The 15,718-nt window shown below is 42.8% G+C and overlaps 1 protein-coding gene across 1 annotated transcript; it reads left to right on the top strand.

Moving 5' to 3' along the window:
- Window positions 1-4,908: 4,908 nt before the first annotated feature.
- LOC109864512 (histone deacetylase 3) lies at window positions 4,909-15,148 on the top strand. The gene is made up of 15 exons (XM_020452359.2): window positions 4,909-5,100; window positions 5,479-5,561; window positions 5,669-5,811; window positions 6,225-6,306; window positions 6,540-6,596; window positions 6,731-6,786; window positions 6,905-7,038; window positions 7,901-7,981; window positions 8,312-8,385; window positions 8,490-8,554; window positions 8,739-8,828; window positions 9,124-9,182; window positions 13,923-14,002; window positions 14,175-14,332; window positions 14,490-15,148. The coding sequence occupies exons 1-15, from the start codon at window positions 5,046-5,048 to the stop codon at window positions 14,557-14,559; spliced, it is 1,287 nt and encodes a 428-aa protein (XP_020307948.1). The 5' UTR covers window positions 4,909-5,045; the 3' UTR covers window positions 14,560-15,148.
- The last annotated feature ends 570 nt before the right edge of the window (window positions 15,149-15,718 follow it).

The raw sequence follows: 15,718 nt of genomic DNA, 5'->3' as shown, positions 1-15,718 counted from the left end.
CTAAGCAATGTTGTGCTGCTATTTTTATTGACTTGGCCAAAGCTTTTGATATAGTAGAGCATTCCATTCTTGTGGGCCGGCTAAGGAGTATTGGTGTCTCTGAGAGGGCCATGTCCTGGTTTTCTAACTAACTCTCTCAAAGAGTGCAGTGTATAAAGTCAGAACATCTGCTGTCTCAGCCACTGCCTGTCACCAAGGGAGTACCCCAAGGCTTAATCCTAGGCCTCACGCTCTTCTCAATTTACATCAACAACATAGCTCAGGCAGTAGGAAGCTCTCTCATCCATTTATATTCAGATGATACCGTCTTATACTCAGCTGGCCCTTCCCCGGATTTTTGTGTTAAATGCTCTACAACAAAGCTTTCTTAGTGTCCAACAAGCTTTCTCTGCCTTTAACCTTGTTCTGAACTCCTCCAAAACAAAGGTCATGTGGTTTGGTAAGAAGAATGCCCCTCTCCCCACAGGTGGGATTACTAATTCTGAGGGTTTAGAGCTTGAGGTAGAGACCTCATACAAGTACATGGGAGTATGGCTTGACGGTACACTGCCCTTTTCTCAGCACATATCAAATCTGCAGGCTAAAGTTAACGGAGAAGTAATTTATAGATAGGCATGCAAGGGTGCTCTCGAGCGGCTAGATGTTCTTTACCATTCGGCCATCAGATTTGCCACCAATGCTCCTTATAGGACGCATCACTGCACTCTATACTCCTCTGTAAACTGGTCATCTCTGTATACCCGTCGCAAGACCCACTGGTTGATGCTTATTTATAAAACCCTCTTAGGCCTCACTCCCCCTATCTGAGATATCTACTGCAGCCCTCATCTTCCACATACAACACCCGTTCTGCCAGTCACATTCTGTTAAATGTCTCCAAAGCATACACATCCCTGGGTCGCTCGTCTTTTCAGTTCGCTGCAGCTAGCAACGGGAACGTGCTGCAACAAACACTCAAACTGGACAGTTTTATCTCAATCGCTTCATTCAAAGACTCAATCATGGACACTCTTACTGACAGTTGTGGCAGCTTTGTGTGATGTATTGTTGTCTCTACCTTCTTGCCATTTGTGCTGTTGTCTGTGCCCAATAATGTTTGTACCATGTTTTGTGCTGCTACCATATTATGCCGCTGCCACGTTGTGTTGCTACCACGTTGTTGTCATGTTGTCTTGCTACCATGCTGTGTTGTCATGTGGTGCTGCCATGCTATGTTGTTGTCTTAGGTCTCTCTTTATGTAGTGTTTTGTTGTCTCTCTTGTCATTATGTGTGTATTGTCCTATATTATTATTGTAATTTAAAAAAATCCCAGCCTCCGTCCCCGCAGGAGGCCTTTTGCCTTGTGGTAGGCCGTCATTGTCAATAAGAATTTGTTCTTAACTAGAGCACTCTCTCTGAGGTGAATTACCTCATACCGCTGAAGTGGTCAGGTAATAAACATACATAGACATTTCATCTGTGAAGGCACAGCAAGTATGGGTGCTGCAGCCCAATATGGCGAATGTAGTATGGGCAAGTGGGTGTGTCGAAAGGAGTGGGTGTATGGAAAGCGAATCAGCTAATTGGACAGATTTGATTAAATTTAAGACCATTCTGCGTGGCTGATTAGACTGCACGATGAGTCGATAAACCAGTGAGCAGTGCACCAGTGTTGTATCAACGTGCCTGTCGACCTGAGGTGCTTTCTATTGGTCAGCTGTTTCACGGTCGTGAAGCTGGCAGTAGTTAACGTGGCCATTGTTTTACCCTCCCACAATTTTATTTCAAGTAGGATAGAAGCCTATACAATAAATAAGTAATATCAATTATTTTTTAATATTTATTTTTTATTTTTTATTGAACCTTTATTTAACTAGGCAAATCAGTAAAGAACAAATTCTTATTTACAATGACGGCCTACCCCGGCCAAACTCTAACCCAGACGACGCTGGGCCAATTGTGCGCCGCCCTATGGAACTCCCAATCATGTCCGGTTGTGATACAGCCTGGAATCTAATCAGGGTCTGTAGTGATGCCTCTAGCACTGAGATGCAGTGCCTTAGGCCCCTGCACCACTCGGGAGCATGAATAAAAAAAAGAAAGGTGTTTTGGGATAAACACTGAAAATAAGGTCTGAGGTTAACACAGGTTTAAATGATTTTATATGTTTTGTTCTATGAGATAATATCAGTCAGTTATGAAGCCTTTATGTGCTTGTTTTGATTACATAAATGCTTAAAAATTCACAAAACGTGACATTAGCTGATGACTATCTCATAGAACAAAACGTGTAAGATCTCCGTCCTAAAAGTGTGTTAAACCACAGACCTTATTTTCAGCGTTTATCCAAAACCCTCATTATGGCGTCTTATTGTAGGCACTAAGTCCGCCATGGTTAGTTGAGCAAAATTGAATGAAATAGCTAATTTATCATATTTGTTGCCAGTCAATACCGTTTTGCGTGGCTGATTGGGCTGCACTACGAGTCGATAGTAAGCCTGCGACCAGTGCTCCAGTGTTGTGCCTGCTGACTTGAAGTGCTTCCTACTGGCTATCATGGTTGTGTTGCCGGCAGTAGCTAATGTGGCAATTTCTTTCTCAAACATTGCTTCATTTCAAGTAGGAAAGCAGCCTACATAAGAAATAACTAATATTGATAACCATCTAGATGTCACCTTGATACATACTGTACATACCAGTGGAGGCTGCTGAGGAGAGGACAGCTCATAATAATAGCTGGAACGGAATTAATGGAATGGTACCTTTCCACTTATTCCTCTCCAGCCATTACCACATGCCTGTCCTCTCCAATTAAGGTGCCACAAACCTCCTGTGATACATAGTCTACTACTCAGTGGGGGGAGGGGAATGAACAGCAACAACACAGGGACACAGTGGCCTCTACTCCCACTTGACAAGCACTACTGTCCGGCAATGGCGTGGGAAGTAGCTACCTTAGTAGCCATTATCAGGGAGACAGTCACAGTAAGCACACACATACAACGCATGAAGCAACAGTACACCCATCATCAATACTTATATAAAAAATAAACAATAGTCAGTTTTATAACTGAAAATCTAGTTATTCGAGAAAAACGAAGTGAAATACGATTTACCCATGATACATTGCGGTTTTGATGCTCTCGAACATGGCCACGGCCTACTGTTAATTTAGACAGAGGGGAAGAACCGAAGTGAGACGTTTTAATTCGTGACAAAATCTGTCCTTGAAAATAAACCCAGGAAGTGAGATTTTTGTTGTTGTCGTCGGTCAATGAGATACAAAAAAAATGGTATTGCTAATTTGCTATGTGAGGTTTATTTGATCTAATATAATTTTTGTAATGATTAGGTTGTTATGAATGCACTGACATAAGTGGATGCACGTGGCATTTCGGCAAATTACCTCACACAAACAACGTTATATCGGAGTGACTGTTGTCATAGAGATAGATGGAGGACTAGATAGAGGATCATGGACTCGTTTTAGCATGGATATTGCCATTGAGGGCTTCCACTATTATTATAAAGTAATCAACTCGGTGGGGATTCCTATGAGCTTAGAGCAATCAGCCAATTAAGAAAATGTACTACTTTAAAATCGAGATAACCTTAATGGCACTGTCACAGACGCTTTAATGACACAGATACAAAGATGAGTCCTCTATCTCTAGATGGATTCCAGCTTTTGTGAAATTTACATCAAAAGTAGATTTTTTTGTTGTTGCTTTTTAGCTAACTATAACCCTAACCATTTTCCTAACCTTAACCTATTTCTCAGAACCTGCCACATTAATTCTCATAAACCTGCTATGAAAGTCAATTCTGACAAAAGCTGGAACCCTTCTAGCCATGCTACTGCCCTTGGTTATGACTAGAAGCTATCCAGATTTTGTCAAATTAATGTCAAAAGTTGATTATTTTGCATTTAAGCTAACCCTAACTGTTTTCCTAACCTTAAACTAATTGTTCTAACCTGCTACATTAATTATCCTAACCAGCTTCGAAAATGCTCACCTGCTACAAAAAGTAAAATCTGGAACACTTGTCACTTTAATAATGTTTACATATTTTGCATTACTCATCTCATATGTATATACTGTATTATATTCTACTGTATTTTAGTCTATGACGCTCCAACATTGCTCATCCAAATATTTATATATTTTCTTAATTCCATTCCTTTAGAATTGTGTGTATTGTTTTGAAATGGTTAGATATTACTTGCTAGATATTACTGCACTGTTGGAGCTAGAAAGACAAGCATTTCGATACACCCGAAATAACATCTGCTAAACACGTGTATGTGTCCAATAAAATTTGATTTGATTGAATAGAGCCTCACAGTAGTACCACAGATAGAACAATGAGACATATATTTCACATATTGTATAAATGTGAAGCACATAATTGGCGTTTCCACTTACTACCAAATATTGTGGTGAGAGGAAGCCCAGAGACTGGCAGTGGGAGAAGATGGAGCGAGCATTTGTTTTTTTATAATAATAAAAAATAAGATAGAGCGAGGTGGATTTTGGCAGATATTATGCTAATTTTGTCATCGATTACACATTTGATCTCAATACAGTTTTGTGTTTCCAAAACTAATATGTTACGAACAGAGGGGACTAAGTTTTGTCGACTTTACCCTTTGGGTTGTTTAGGAGTGCGAAGGGGAATTGAGTTATTGCACACGCGCTCTTCACAAGGCGTAAGGCGTTCCCTAACGGAAATATGCAAATAAATGCCAGAACGCGCCAATAGGCTCTCGCTAGCTCGTGCTTGGCTACTTGCTTTTTCTGCCCGCTATGATTAATTTGCTCTCGTTGTAAACGACAGGCAGTGGTCTATCTTGGGTTAGTTATACAAATCTTTGGCGCTACTCTATTTTACTGGTTCCCTTTTAGCAATGACCCCCCTACTCCCGCCCCCTTTGTCTGTCACTGGACAATGACGTACATTTTACTCGCCGTTTACAATGGTGGCTACTTGCTAAATGAAGCAACTATATATTTACAGTAACAAACACCCAGCGAACCATATAAAAAAAGAAGGCTAATTTGCAATGTCCAATAGAACAGCATATTTTTATGATCCGGACGTGGGGAACTTTCATTATGGTAAGATTTTGGCTACACAAAGCTAGACTCAAGCATAGCATATTAGCCAGCCTTTTTAGACGAATAAGGTTAGTGTAATACAGTTATTTTCTTTTTAATTTGTGATTTGATTGTAACGTTATTCTTATTTATTCTAGCAATCAGGTCAATAGGTCTCGCCGCAAACTCGAAACGTGTTCGCTATAACTAAGGTTACTAGCTAATAGTCGTGTGTTTGCAAGAGTAGAGATGTTTTATGCTATATTTTTCCTAGCTAGGTAGGTTATGAATGATAGCTAGCACCATGCAGAACCACAGAGAAATTAAGAAATTGATAACTGCATAGGAGAGAATAACACTAACTGAAACATGATTGTTGCTTTTTCTTTCTTTATCAAGGTGCTGGTCACCCTATGAAACCCCATCGTCTCTCTCTGACGCACAGCCTTGTTTTGCACTATGGCCTATACAAAAAGATGCAGGTAAGTCCTGCTGATGTTAAACATGCTGAAAAGTACCAGATGAAACGAGACTCTTTCATGTCCTTCTTGACACCATGTTCATGTATTGACTGGTCCTTGTTTTATAGGTTTTCAAACCATACAAAGCCTCCCAACATGACATGTGCCGATTTCACTCAGAAGATTACATTGACTTTCTTCAGAAGGTCAGCCCCAACAATATGCAGGGCTTCACAAAGAGTCTCAACACCTTCAATGTGGGGGATGACTGGTGAGAATGTCTTATCTATATTCTATATTCTATAACAGGGGTATTCAACTCTTCCCCTACGAGGTCTGGAGCCTAGGAGTTTTCAGTTCTACATGATAATTAATTAATTGGTGTCCCAGGTCTAAATCAGTCCCCAATTAGAGGGGAAGAATAAATAAAAAAAAACAGTGGAACTGGCTTCGAGGTCCAGAGTTGAGTTTGAGGGTTCTATAATGTATTAGCCTACATTGCTAACCTGGTTTAAATTTGGATTCATGTGTGACTTGAGGACAATATAACACTGTGTGAAATACATAATGTGTCATAATAGACTGTTGTTGATGTAACATTATGCTCACTGTAATGTGCAACTTGTTATCAATATCTGTTTGACATACTCATATCTGTGTGATAATGCATGTGTCCCCTGTCAGCCCTGTATTCCCGGGCCTGTTTGAGTTCTGCTCCAGGTATACCGGAGCGTCACTACAGGGAGCAACACAGCTAAACCACAAGGTATGTGCACGCGCGCACACACCATGTTGTACCACTGTGATGGTCAGTTTGTTTTAGGGAAAACGGAAAGCTCACCTTTTTTTGTCAGGTCAGGACTATGTTATAAATGTATTCTATCTACTGGTAGGCTATATTTATTTAGGCCAAGCAAGCAATTCAGCAATTTACAGAGCCAGGTAAATAGTCAACCAGACTTTGTGATTTGAGTATTGATCGGGGCCATTGTTTTGCAGATATGTGACATTGCCATCAACTGGGCTGGGGGTCTTCATCATGCTAAGAAATTTGAGGTAAGAATTATGCGACATGCATTTGTTTTTTTGTCAAGACAATTTACAATTTATTATGGCCTCTGGTCATCTTTATATATGCCTATGTACAGCTCTTTATGATGTCATGATTTCACTTGTTTTTTTGTTTTTAGGCCTCTGGATTTTGTTATGTGAATGACATTGTCATCAGTATACTGGAGCTTTTGAAGTAAGAGTAAAGCACCCTTGTATTTGACTATTTCCTAAATATGTTTTTTTCCCCTCTGTTTCTGGGTTCACATCCCTCTAAGGATCACTAACAACTAATAATGTAAATCTATCTTTAGATACCACCCACGTGTGCTCTACATAGACATTGACATTCACCATGGCGATGGGGTGCAGGAAGCCTTTTACCTGACTGATCGGGTCATGACTGTATCCTTCCACAAGTATGGGAACTACTTTTTCCCAGGCACAGGTAAGACAAGCCATATGAGAGTCTGTTATAATCAGTGAGAATACTCATTGATAAATAGACCGTTTGTCTTAATGACTAAATGATTGAATATCTCTATGGGGCAATAGAGGTGTCTTAGGGCAAACACAGTTCTGAGCTATAGTTCGAATCAGCTTGTTTTGTATTTTTTGTATTTTTATTTTTTATTTTTTTTTGTTTGGTCCGGTTAGTTTCACATTGCCAAATGTCAAACGAACTGAAATGCCTAAACAAAATCACATGTTCATGCAAGTCATTTGTTTTTTTTGGCGAAAATGCTCACGTTAAATCCATTTATGATTATCCAGAAGCATAGCTTGTGTGTCCCAAACTTCATATTACTTTCACTTTGGTCTTCCAATGACATGTGGAAACTGTGCAATAACTGCTCAAAGTGCAAAGTGAATAAGCTATTCAATAGCCTATATCCCCCATCTCCCCTAATCTGCATCAGATGCGATCATAAATGCACCGCTACTCACATAATGTTTCAGAGATATCAAGTTATAGTGCTGTGTGCATTTTATCAAATGCTCGCAGTCAAACAACCAGTAATAATGCATGCCTCTGGTTCATGCCTCTGGTTCTTTTCCTGTGTTTGGTCCGGACTGTGATCTCACCTGCAGCGAACCGCACCACTATACATATAGATATGGACTGAGACCACCCTTTTTGAGTGAACCATAGTGCATTGTTTAGTGTGGATACTGTTCACACCAGTCCAAATAAGGGGGAAAATGCGGCAAAGTTCGGGAAAACTGCTCCAAACCAATATGGTGCGAAAGCCCCCTTAATGAGCCTATTCTTTGATGAACAAATTGTGTTTCTATGTTTTGTCCCATAGGTGACATGTATGAGGTGGGGGCTGAGAGCGGCCGTTACTACTGCCTGAACGTGCCTCTCCGGGATGGGATCGATGACCAGAGTGAGTAGTGTCCTTTCTGGATCCCCTACTCAGGGTGGTTCTCTGGCGAGCCAGTCTGATAATGCTATTAGACTCAGGCCAGTGAGATGTCTCTGGGGAGTGCTTTCATCAGATATGTGTTATGCTGCCTGACGTATAAACTATTAACATCTCTCTGATGAGTGTTATAAAGGGTCTGATAGTATACTGGATAATAACCAACAACAGATGTTTCCTGATTTGATAGGGGATCAATTGAGCAAAACCTTGCATAATTGGCAAGAATGCTTGAAAGGATGAATTCTCTTAATTTTGTCCAATACCTTATCATTATCGCACTTTGTTTCTTAGGCTACAGGCAACTCTTTCAGCCAGTCATTAAGCAAGTGGTGGACTTCTACCAGCCAACCTGTATCGTTCTTCAGGTGAGCATTTGGCAGCCAGAGATCATCATTAGCGTTTTCACATGAGTGGCATGGATTGTGGTATTGAATATGGTACTCATACATGCACCTCTTGTCATTGATAGTGTGGGGCTGACTCTCTGGGCTGTGACCGACTAGGATGCTTCAACCTCAGTATACGAGGCCATGGGTAAGTGTCTTTGTAGTGATAAGGATTCAGGTTCGGTGGATGGAAGTCAATGTACTCTATAATATGAGGATATCCTGCAACCTACTGGTAGGAGGGCACAAGTGATTACAGAAAATCCCTTACCAATTTACACAGGAACCAGGATATGGTAAACTCTTACCCAGGGTACTTATTTTTCCTATAGGGAATGTGTGGAGTTTGTAAAAAGCTTCAGGATTCCCCTGCTGGTGCTGGGAGGAGGGGGGTACACAGTACGCAATGTGGCCAGATGCTGGTGAGTACTCATTTATTTCATTGCTGTAACTGAACTATAGTGTAGAACTCTGGAACTCGAAGCCTGTTTCACTGCCTTTTTTTCCATTGTTCCCCTCTAATCAGGGACTGATTTTAAACCTGGGACACCAGGTGTGTGTAATTAATTATCAGGTAGAACCAAACCAGCAAGCTCTGGACCTTAAATACACCTGGTGTAGAGGTTAGGTGACAGTTGTTTTTGATGGAGACCGAGAGATAATGTTCTCACAGTGTATATGGAACCACTTAAAACTGTTGCTCTTCCGCCATTCTAGGACCTATGAGACCTCCCTCCTAGTCGATGAGCCAATTAGTGATGAGCTGCCCTATAGTGGTAAGTGAGCAAGCTTTTTGTACATTGGTTTGATATTATATTGACATAATATGATGTACACTGAACAAAAATAAATGCAAAGTGTTGATCCCATGCTTCATGAGCTGAAATAAAAAGATCCCAGAAAATGTCCATCCACCTGGAAGGTGTGGCATATCAAGAAGCTGATTAAATAGCATTATCATTACAGAGGTGAACATTGTGTTGGGGGGACAATAATAATAATAATAATAATAGCGCCAAAAGAGATGGCTGCCGTTTTACGATCCCGCAACCAATCGTGCTATTATGTATGTTTTTTTGCGTTATTTGTAACTTGTACATAATGTTTCTGCCACTGTGTCATATGACCAAAAATAGCTTCTTGATATCAGGGCAGCAATTACTCACCCCGTACTGGAGGAATTCTTCTTCAGCGAGTTGGATGGGAAGGATTTACTCCAGACACCTGACAAGGCCCTCATCCCCGTCATTCGCAGGAGGAAAATACATAGATATCGTGAACGGCGGTCCATGTGTCTTGTAAGGATCTGTCATCGAGAGGGTAATCAACCTTTACCATCGGTCCTATTAGCCAACGCACAATCAATCGATAATAAAATAGACAAACTACGAGCACGTATATCCTACCAACGGGACATTAAAAACGGTAGTATCTTATGTTTCACCGAGTCGTGGCTGAAGGCCATAAAGCTGGCGGGGTTTAAGCTTTTCAGGAGGATAGAACAGTGGCCTCTGGTAAGACAAGGGGTGGCGGCCTATGCCTATTTGAAGACGACAGCGGGTGCATGAAATCTAAGGAAGCCTCACGGTTTTGCTCACCTGAGGTAGAGTATCTCATGATAAGCTGTAGACCACACTACTTACCAAGACCGTTTACACCTATATATTTCATAGCTGTCTATATACCACCGCAGACCGATGCTGGCACTAAGACCGCACTCGATGAGCTGTATACGGCCATAAGCAAACAGGACAGCGCTCATCCAGAGGCGGCGCTCCTAGTGGCTAGTGGCTGGGGACTTTAATGCAGGGAAACTCAAATAACTTTTACCTAATTAATATCAGCATATTACGTGTGCAACCAGAAGGAAAAAAAAACTCTAGACCACCTTTAGGACACACACAGAGACACGTACAAAGCTCTCCCTCGCCCTCCATTTAGCAAATCTGACCATAATTCTATCCTCCTGATTCCTTCTGACAAGCTTAAACCAAAGCAGGAAGCACCAGTGACTCGGTCAATAAGGAAGTGGTCAGATGAGGCAGATGCCACAGGACTGTTTTGATAGCACAGACTGGAATATGTTCTGGGATTCTTCCGCTGGCATTGAGGCGTACACCACATCAGTCACTGTGTGGTGTACATCAGTCGCTTCATCGATGACATCGTCCCCACAGTGACCGCACGCACATACACCAACCAGAAGCCATGGATTTACATGCAACATCCAGAATGAGCTAAAGGCTAGAGCTGGCTCTTTCAATGAGTGGGACTCTAACCCGGAAGCTTATAAGAAATACCGCTATGCCCTCCGACGAACCATCAAACAGGCAAAGTGTCAATAGAGGACTAAGATTGAATAGTACTCCACCGGCTCCGACGCTCGTCTGATGTGGCAGGGCTTGCAAACTATTACAGACCACAAAGGGAAGCACAGCCACGAGCTGCCCAGTGACAAACCTACCAGATGGGCTAAATTACTTATATGCTCGCTTCGAGGCAAGTAACACTGAAACAATCATGAGCACAGGCTGTTCCGGACGACTGTGTGATCACGCTCTCCGTAGCCGATGTCCTTTAAACAGGTCAACATTTACAAGGCCGCGGGGCCAGATGGATTACCAGAACAGTACTCCTAGCATGCTCTGACCAACTGACAAGTGTGTTCACTGACATTTTCCACCTGTCCCTGACAGTTTGTAATACCAACATGTTTCAAGCCGACCACCATAGTCCCATAGCACTCATGTCTGTAGCCATGAAGTGCTTTGAAAGAATGGTCAACACCAACACATCAACACCATTATCCCAGAAACCTTAGACCCACTCCAATTTGCATACTGCCCCAACAGATCCACAGATGATGCAATCTCTGCACTCAATGCCCTTTCCCACCTGGACAAAAGGAACACCTATGTGAGAATGCTATTCATTGACTACAGCTCAGCGTACAACACCATAGCACTCATCACTATTATTTACCTTTATTTAACTAGGCAGGTCAGTTAAGAACAAATTCTTATTTTCAATTATGGCCTAGGAACAGTGGGTTAACTGCCTGTTCAGGGGCAGAACGACATTTGTACCTTGTCAGCTCGGGGGTCTGAACTTGCAGCCTTCCGGTTACTAGTCCAATGCTCTAACCACTAGGCTACCCTGCCGCACTAAGTTAAGGACCCTGGGACTAAACACCTCCCTCTGCAACTGGAGCTTGGACTTCCTGACGGGCCACCCCTGGGTGGTGAGGGTAGGTAAAAACACACCCGCCACGCTGATCTTCAACATGGGGGCCCCTCAGGGCTGCGTGCTCAGTCCCCTCCTGTACTCATGTTCACTGACTGCATCCAGGCTGCATCACATCCTTCCGTGATTGGGAGTCCCATAGGGCGGCGCACAATTTGCTCTGCGTCGTCCGGGTGTGGGGTAGGCAGGCCATCATTGTAAATAATAATTTCTTATCTGACTTTCCTAGTTAAATAAAAAAAGTTGCCAGGCACGACACCAACACCATTAGCAAGTTTGCTGATGTCACAAGTGGTAGTCCTGATCACCGACAACGATGAGACAGCCTATAGGGAGGTCAGAGACCTCGTCGTGTGGAGCCAGGACAACAACCTCTCTCTCAACTTGATAAAGACGAAGGACTACAGGAAAAGGAGAACAGAGCATGCCCCAATTCTCATCGATGGAACAGGTTGAGAGCTTCAAGTTCCTTGGTGTCCACATCACCAACAAACTGTCATGGTTCAAACACACTTGCAGTTGTGAAGAGGGCACGACAAAGCGTATTCCCCCTCAGGAGACTGAAAAGATTTGGCATAGGTCCTCAGATCCTCAAAAGGTTCTACAGCTGCACCATCGAGAGCGTCCTGACTGGTTGCATCACTGTCTGGTATGGTAACTGCTCGGCCTCCAACCTCAAGGCACTACAGAGGCTAGTGCGTACGGCCCAGTACATCACTGGCGCCAAGCTTCCTGCCATCCAGGACCTGTATACCAGGTGATGTCAGAGGAAGGTCCTAAAAATTGTCAACGACTCCAGCCACCCTAGTCGTAGAATGTTCTCTCTGCTACCGCAAGGCAAGCGGTACCGGAGCACCAAGTCGAGGTCCAAAAGGCTTCTTAACAGCTTCTACCCCCAAGCCATAAGACTCCTGAACAGCTAATCAAAGGGCTACCCAGAACCCTATTTTACGCTGCTGCTACTCTGTTTTTAATCCATGCATAGTCACTAACTCTACCTACATGTACATATTACCTCCACTAACTGGTGCCCCCGCACATTGACTCTGTACCAGTACCCCCTGTATATTGCCTGGCTTGTTATTTTACTGCTGCTGTTTTAATTGTTTTATTTTCTATTTTTACTTTTTTTTTTTTTAAGCATTGTTGGTTAAGGGCTTGTAAGTAAGCATTTCACTGTAAGGGTTACTTACACCTGTTGTATTCGGCGCATGAGACAAATAACATTTGATTTGAAAGAAGGTTAATTTCTTTACCAAAAGCCACATCATTGTTTTAGAGAATTTGGTAGTATGGCCAACCGGCCTCACAACTGCAGACCACGTGTAATCACGTCGGCACAGGAGCGTCACATCCGGCTTCTTCACCTGCGGGATTGTCTGAGACCAGCCACCCGGTCAGCTGATGAAACTGTAGGTATGCACAAACTGTCAAACAGTCTCAGGGAAGCACATCTGCGTGGTCGTCGTCCTCACCAGGATCTTGCCCAGACTGCAGTTCGATATTGTAACTGACTTCAGTGGGCAAATGTTCACCTTCGATGGCCACTGGCACGCAGGAATCCCAGTTAACTGTACCGGGCAGATGGCAGAGTGTGTATGGCGTCGTGTGGGCGAGCGGTTTACTGATGTCAACATTGTGAACCGAGTGCCCCATGGTGGAGTTATGGTTTGGCTATGGACAACAAACACTTTCATTTTATTGATGGCAATTTGAACGCACAGAGATACCGTGGCGAGATCCTGAGGCCCGTTGTCGTGCCATTCATATGCTGCCATCACATATTTCAGCATGTCCCATGTCGCAAAGATCTGCACACAATTCCTCAAAGCTGTAAACCTGCATGCTGGCCAGATATGTCACACATTGAGCACGTTTGGAATGTTCTGGATCGACGTGTACGACAGCGTGTTCCAGTTCCCGCAACTTCGCACAGCCATTGAAGTGTGGGATAACATTCCACAGGCCACAGTCAGCCTGATCAACTCTATGCGAAGGCGATGTCGCGCTGCATGAGATAATGGTCACACCCGATATTGACTGGTTTTCTGATCCATGCCTCTACTTTTTTTTTAAGGTGTCTGTGACCAACAGATTCATATCTGTATTCTCAGTCATGTGGAATCCTTAGATTAGGGCCAAATTCATTTTTCAATTGACTGATTTCCATATGAGCTGTAACTTAGTAAAATCATAAATTGTTGCATGTTGCGTTTTATATATTTTTTTCAGTATAAAAGCACTTTTAAAAGCACTTTTTCTCATCTCTCCAGAGTACTTTGAGTATTTTGCTCCAGACTTCACACTCCACCCAGATGTGAGCACCAGGATAGAGAACCAGAATTCAAGACAGGTAAGTTTGAGAATGCACTGCATGCTCTCTCCCTCTTTCTTCTTGTTTTTTTTTTATTCCTGAACCACAGTCTACATGTTTTCAACAAGGATTCAAACTATTGAATGTGTGTGACCATGAAACTTGTTTTCTCCAGTTTAAGTGATTTTATCTTCCTCCTGTGTTTGTTTAGTACCTGGAGCAGATACGTTCGACGGTCTTTGAGAACTTGAAGATGTTGAACCACGCCCCCAGTGTCCAGATCCACGACGTGCCCTCCGACATCCTGAGCTACGAGCGTACTGACGAGGGAGACCCAGATGAGCGGGGCTCAGAGGACAACTATTCCAGGTGAATACACTCGTAGTCAGCTTTGTGACACACAGGAACATATTAGTAATGGAATCAATATGACCCGTTTTGGTCTAACTGCATGTAGTATCTGTGTGAACTGAATTGTATGGTGTTTGAACATTTTGGAACTAAATGGCTTATGTTCTCTTTACAGGCCGGAGGCAGCCAATGAGTTCTATGATGGTGACCATGACAACGACAAGGAGAGCGACGTGGAGATCTGAGCGCCCAGCTGTCAGACTTTTCCTTCTGAAATTATTGGGAAACCGTAGTCTCAAGGCTGCAGTCTAAGGAAAGTGGACACCATGATTACTCCTCCCCAAGAAATGGGCGATTTAACCATAGCCATCCCATGGACTTGACCTTACTGTACTTAAAGCGAGAGACCACCACCATTAATTCCTTTTTATTTTTTTACTATGTGTGAATGAGTGTAGAGTACATCATCCTGAGCAGTTCTATTGCCAAGCACTTCCTCAACAATTACAGAGTCAGTCACCTTCGGACTCACCTGAAGAAGACGGCCAAGAGGAGCCCAATACTCGTGTACTGAAACGTTATGTCGTCTCGTTTAAATGTCTGGGCTTTTTTCATCAGAACAGGATAGAAGAGAATGTCCTAAAAGGTCAGGTTAACTGTCCAGTGGGGGTGGATTTCCTGTCGAGGGGACCCGTGTCAGTCTTTATATTACCAGTTTTTCACTTCACACATTGGGAGCCCAAAAGGTCCTTCCTTTGAATATCAAGTGTTTCAAAATGTTTTGATGAAAATGTATTTTTTTTAAATATAAAATAAATTACAATACTTAATGGCTACAATTCTTCACTGGAGTTCATAAGGAAACCAGTCAATTGAAAAATGTCAATGGCACTAGTCTATGGAGTTCACATGACTGAGAATACAGATATGCATCAGTTTGTCACATACCTTAAGGTAGGGGCATGGATCACAAAACCAGTCGGTAACTGGTGTGACCACCATTTGCCTCATGCACCCTGATCTTTGCATAGAGTTGATCAGGCTGATTGTAGCCTGTGTAATGTTGTCCTGCTCTTCAATGGCTGTTCGAAGTTGCTGGATATTGGCGATAATTGGAACGTTGTCGTACCCCGATCCAGAGCATTCTCAATGGGCGACATGTTTGAATATGGAAGAACTGGGACATTTTCAGATCCTTGCGGTGAATTATGCTGAAACGAGGTGATGGCGGCGGATGAATGGCACGACAGTGGGCCGCAGGATCTCGTCACTATCTGTGCAGTCAAATTGCCATGGTGTTCATTGTCTGTAGCTTATGCCTGCCCATATAACTCCACTGCCAACATGGGGCACTGGTCACAACATTGACATCAGTCGCCCATGATGCCATATACACAGTCTGCC

The sequence above is a fragment of the Oncorhynchus kisutch genome, linkage group LG19 (genome assembly GCF_002021735.2).
Source record: "Oncorhynchus kisutch isolate 150728-3 linkage group LG19, Okis_V2, whole genome shotgun sequence".
Classification (NCBI taxonomy): domain Eukaryota; kingdom Metazoa; phylum Chordata; class Actinopteri; order Salmoniformes; family Salmonidae; genus Oncorhynchus; species Oncorhynchus kisutch.
This window is presented reverse-complemented; position numbering and strand designations above follow the sequence as displayed.